General features: G+C 58.6%; 1 protein-coding gene across 1 annotated transcript in view; it reads right to left on the reverse strand.

The window, feature by feature from the left end:
* dachb (dachshund b) overlaps window positions 1-679 on the reverse strand; it is a 101,961-nt gene extending 101,282 nt beyond the window's left edge. The window contains exons 1-2 of the mRNA XM_056300650.1: window positions 481-679; window positions 38-437 (exon numbers count right to left, since the gene is read on the reverse strand). Coding sequence (XP_056156625.1) covers window positions 38-437; window positions 481-679 — 599 coding nt within the window. The remainder of the gene's footprint in view (window positions 1-37; window positions 438-480) is intronic.
* Between the last annotated feature and the right edge of the window lie 527 nt (window positions 680-1,206).

Genomic DNA, 1,206 nt, shown 5'->3' on the forward strand with positions numbered 1-1,206 from the left:
AAACAAACAAACAAAATTAAATAAAATAAAACCTTACCTGGCGCTCGTGCAGTCGTTGTACAGGGTCTCGAAGTCCTTGCGCGAGATCAGCTTGCACCGGTTCACGCCGGGCTGGATGGCCCCGAGCCCCCGCAGCACGCGCACTTGCTCCACCGTGCACACCACCGGGGTTATGTCCAGCCGCTTCAGCTTGGTGTAGACGGTGTGCAGCCCGCCGACCAGGTGTTTCAGGAACAGGTCGAACACTTGGGGCAGGCAAATCAACTCCCGGCCGTCCACGTCGAAACTCGCCACCTTGACGCCGTGCACCTCGACGAGTTTACACTCGCCCGTCAAATTCGCGCCCGGGTGCGGGGCAGAGAGCTGCGTCAACCCGGGCGAGCCGGCGGCGGCCAGGCTGGCTGGGTTCAGCGAGGTCAGCCCCAGCGGGCCGAGCGCTCCCGCCGCCGGAAACCAGCGTGGTGTTGCCGTTGCCCAGACCGCCCAAGGTGGCCGTCGGCCCGGACAGGAATGGGCTGAGCATCCCGCCGGTGAGCCGCGGAGACGGCGAGTGGGACTGCGCGGGGCTGCTGCTGGTGGTGGTGGTGGTGGTGTAGAGCGGCTCCGAGCGATAAAGTGACGCCGAGGTCGGTGCGCCGCAACTCGGCGACAGGAGCGGAGGAGAGCCGGGGAGAGACATGGGGGTTTAAAAGTAGAAGTGCCGAGAAGTGAACACGCACACTCTCAGCGAAACACACACACGCACTCCTCTCTCTCCCTGTCTCGCTCTCTCTGAAAAATACTCAATTCGTTTTTCTTTTTAAATTATATCTTGTTGAGCTTTTTCCGTCTTATCTCTTACTTTTTCTGCATTTATCCTCCGCTCTTCGTCCACTCTCCTCTTTCCCCACCCTCTGAATGTTTCCCTACGCCTGGTCCTCGCACTATTTCCCCCTGTTTGCCTGGATGGACAACGTCGGCTGCTCTTATCCGCGGTAATCGTTACTGTCCGGCCACTGCGTGAAGGCAACACCAACTGAATACGACCCTCGGTCAGTCCCCTCTTAGCCCCGCCCCCACCTGGCTTTACTGACAGCCACGGCTGCCAATGAGAAGAGACTCTCTCCACAACTATATGCATGATTGGCGAGCTACAATGTGATGGGAGGACTTTTATCGTGTGTGTGTGTGTGTGTGTGTGTGTGTGTGTGTGTGTGTGTGTGTGTG

Source organism: Lampris incognitus, chromosome 20 (assembly GCF_029633865.1).
Source record: "Lampris incognitus isolate fLamInc1 chromosome 20, fLamInc1.hap2, whole genome shotgun sequence".
Classification (NCBI taxonomy): domain Eukaryota; kingdom Metazoa; phylum Chordata; class Actinopteri; order Lampriformes; family Lampridae; genus Lampris; species Lampris incognitus.